The sequence below is a fragment of the Scyliorhinus canicula genome, chromosome 21 (genome assembly GCF_902713615.1).
Source record: "Scyliorhinus canicula chromosome 21, sScyCan1.1, whole genome shotgun sequence".
Taxonomy (NCBI): domain Eukaryota; kingdom Metazoa; phylum Chordata; class Chondrichthyes; order Carcharhiniformes; family Scyliorhinidae; genus Scyliorhinus; species Scyliorhinus canicula.
Window position 1 is genome coordinate 70,670,675 of NC_052166.1, and position 3,444 is coordinate 70,674,118.

Consider the following 3,444-nt stretch of genomic DNA (forward strand, 5'->3'; position numbering starts at 1 on the left):
TCCCCTATCTCCCTCCGCAGCCCTACCTCCCCCCTCTCTCCCTCAGCAGCCCTACCTCCCCCCCCTCTCCGTCTCACCAGCCCTACCTCCCCCTCCCTCTCCCTCAGCAGCCCTACCTCCCCTCTCTTCCCTCAGCAGCCCTCCCGCCCCTCTCTCTCCCTCAGCAGCCCCCTACCTCCCCTCTCCTCTCCCTCAGGCAGCCATAACTCCACCCTCCATCCCCTCAGCAGCCCTACCTCCCCTCCCTCTCCCTCAGCAGCCCTACCTCCCCTCCCTCTCCCTCAGCAAGGCCCTAACTCCCCCTCTCTCCCTCCAGCACGCCCTACCTCCCTCCTACTCCTCAGCCAGCCTACCTCCCCTCTCTTCTCCCTCAGCAGCCCTACCTGCCCCTCCTCTCTCCCTCCAGCAGGCCCTACCTCCCCTCTCCTCTCACCTCAGCAAGCCTACCTCCCCCCTCTCTCCTACTCAGCAGCCCTACCTCCCCCTCTCTCCCTTCAGCAGCCCTACCTCCCCCTCTCTCCCTCAGCAGCCCTACCTCCCCTCTCTCTCCCTCAGCAGCCCTACCTCCCCTCTCTCTCCCTCAGCAGCCCTACCTCCCCTCTCTCTCCCTCAGCAGCCCTACCTCCCCTCTCTCTCCCTCAGCAGCCCTACCTCCCCCTCTCTCCCTCAGCAGCCCTACCTCCCCTCTCTCTCCCTCAGCAGCCACGATGCCTGTTTCATGATTCATTCCCTGCTGGAAGAGATCGGGCTGCCATTTTTAAATGCTGCCCCGATCTCCTGACCCCCCCCCCGCCCCCACTCATCGCAGCCTCAGAACCCCCCCCCCCCCCCCAACGTCCTAACCTACCCCACCATAGGGCACCGTGGCATTACCAGCCGGACACTCTGGCAGTGGCCAGGGGGTACCCTGGCAGTACCATGATGGCCCTGCCAGGGTGCCCGGGTGCATTGGGACTGTGAGGTTACCACCCTGCCTGGACCCTGACTACCTGAGACTTCCGTTGGCCTGGGAGACCCCCCCCCCCCCCCCTCCCCACCCCCATCCCAGGTGCCGTTACGCCTGATCCACGTACACAGCTCCATGATGAGGCCTCCCAGGTGCGGGCGTTGGTCCCTGGAGGGTAACTGCTCAAATAAATTGTAAATCCGGATCTCGCCCAGTCAGGGTGAAATCCTGATCACGACGTCTCGCGAGATCTCATTAGATGTCGTGAGGCATTCTGAGATTCGTAAATCTCGCCTGAGGCCTGCGCGGTGTCATCGAGTCAGGCACGACGAGGCTGTTCGATCGCGTTGCCACTGGGTTGATGCTAGAGAGCACACGCTGTTGGCTGGAGTACAGTTCATGTTGGAGGTCAAACAGTAACTGCCTTAGCTCAGTTCCAGCAGACAATATTACCGTGCAGCTCAGGGGGAGGTGATGTGACATACCCCCTCAATATTGAACAGAGGATGTAAATTCGCATGACTGGCATCTTTGGATGTTTAATTGGAGTCGGGATTGTTAGAACAGTTAGTGCTCAGGCCACTAGCAGTATTAGAAGAGATTAAGACCTGTGAAGGCTTGCCCTTGTTTGAAGGTGACTGGAACCGTCCATGGAGTCAGTATTACTTTGAAACTGCTGCTAAGTATCAATTGACCAACTGGAGCTTTTTTCCCTGCTCTGCCATTGGCTATTTTGAAAAACACAAAAAAAACTTTTATAATGTAGTCCAGCAGATGATTTTTTAAAATCTTTCACATCTTGACCATGACACATGATCCTGTGAAATGTGCTATATAAATGCAAAATGCTGTTAATATGCTGAGTAAATGAATTATTCATTTATAAACTGTGTTATAGAAAATAAGTTTTGAGGCAACTGATGCAAGCTCACTTTTTTTTTTCTGAATAGGAATGGGATTACAGTTATGTGCACAGCTTCTACCACTGTAGCCTGGCAGCCTCCTTTATCTTACTTCTTCCAAAGATCAACTCTCAAGCAGGAAATGGAGAAAATCCAATAAAACTAAGTTGCTGCACACTCTGCTGTGTCTGACAGAGACAGAATCTATCCTTGCTCCCAGCAGTATATTCCTGCATTGCATTCCTGAAATGATCATTCCTTTTCCTATGATATGACAAAGAAGGCGTGTAACATATCTCCAACCAGTTTGATATGTTCAGAAATATTGAGTATTGGCTATCTGGTGATAATTTAAATTGAATGAAGCGAAAGCTCAGTTGGTGTCTGAATGTGTGATTCCAAATGAATGATCAGAAAAACATAAGAGACAGAAAAACTAAGGCACGTTTTAAAAATAGACAGTGTGATCTTTACTAGGAAAGGGGCTCCAGAGCCACAATTTCCAAAATCATTGCAAGGAACCTGGTGGATGTTTAATAGAGGAAGCTAGATACCGTGAGCACATCTTAAAACTTAGATTAAGAAGCTCTCCACTGGCCTGATAAATAAATGCAGCATTTAGCCCAGCTCAGCAAACAAGTTACAACCCTGGTCTTTGCAAAATAGAGTTATAGAGTCATACAGCACAGAAAGGACCCTTCGGCCCATCGAGTCTGGGCCAGTCAGAAACAACCACCTAATGATTCTCATCCCATTACCCAGCACTTGGCCGATTGTGGCATCACATCCAAATACGACTTAAACGTTATGAGGGTCTCTGCCTCCACCCCCCTTTCAGGCAGCGAGTTCCAGACTCCCACCACCTTCTGGGGGAAAAGGTTTTCCTCACATCCCCTCGAACCCTCCTGCCCCTTTCCCTTAAATCTCTGCCTCCTGGTCATTGACCCCTCCACCAAGGGGAAAAGTTTATTCCTGTCTACTCTATCTATGCCCCTCAGAATCTTATACATCTCAATCATGTCCCCCCTTCAGTCTCCTCTGCTCCAAGGAAAACAACCCCAGTCTATCCAATCTCTCCTCATCGCTAAAACTCTCCAGTCCAGGCAACATCCTGGTAAATCTCCTCTGCACCCTTTCCAGTACGACCACATCCCTCCTATAACGTGGATTCCAGAACTGCGCACAATACTGTAGCTGTGGTCCAACCAGCATTTAAATGTCTAAAACCCCCAATAACCCAATGTTTGTGAAATAAACCTTGCTTTACATCTGAAACCAGTTTTTCATGTCATTGTGTGTTTTGAATTGGAAATGTAATAAATTAATTTATTTGTAGGTTTCTTTTTTAATCCTTATATTTGTACGTCACCCGTAAATTATCAGTAAACTTGTGCACATGAAGTATGGATCATTTCATGGTGACTTGGGTGACTGTGGAGTTTGTACTTTCTCCCCATCTCTCCATAGGTTTCCTCCGGTTGCTCCAGTTTCCTCCCACAGTCCAAAGGTGCGCAGGTTAGGTGGGTTGGCCATGCTAAATTCCCCGTTAGTGTCCAAACATGTGCAGATTAGGTGGGATTTGGGGGATATGATGGG

The 3,444-nt window shown here is 50.6% G+C and overlaps 1 protein-coding gene across 2 annotated transcripts in view; it reads left to right on the top strand.

Annotated features, from left to right (window-relative positions):
• The window catches only part of mymk (myomaker, myoblast fusion factor), a 130,273-nt gene extending 127,501 nt beyond the window's left edge, over positions 1–2,772 (top strand). For both annotated transcript variants that reach the window (XM_038781870.1, XM_038781868.1), the window contains exon 6: positions 1,897–2,772. In XM_038781870.1, the coding sequence (XP_038637798.1) occupies positions 1,897–2,040 (144 nt within the window). In that variant the 3' untranslated portion in view covers positions 2,041–2,772. The remainder of the gene's footprint in view (positions 1–1,896) is intronic.
• Positions 2,773–3,444: the final 672 nt, after the last annotated feature.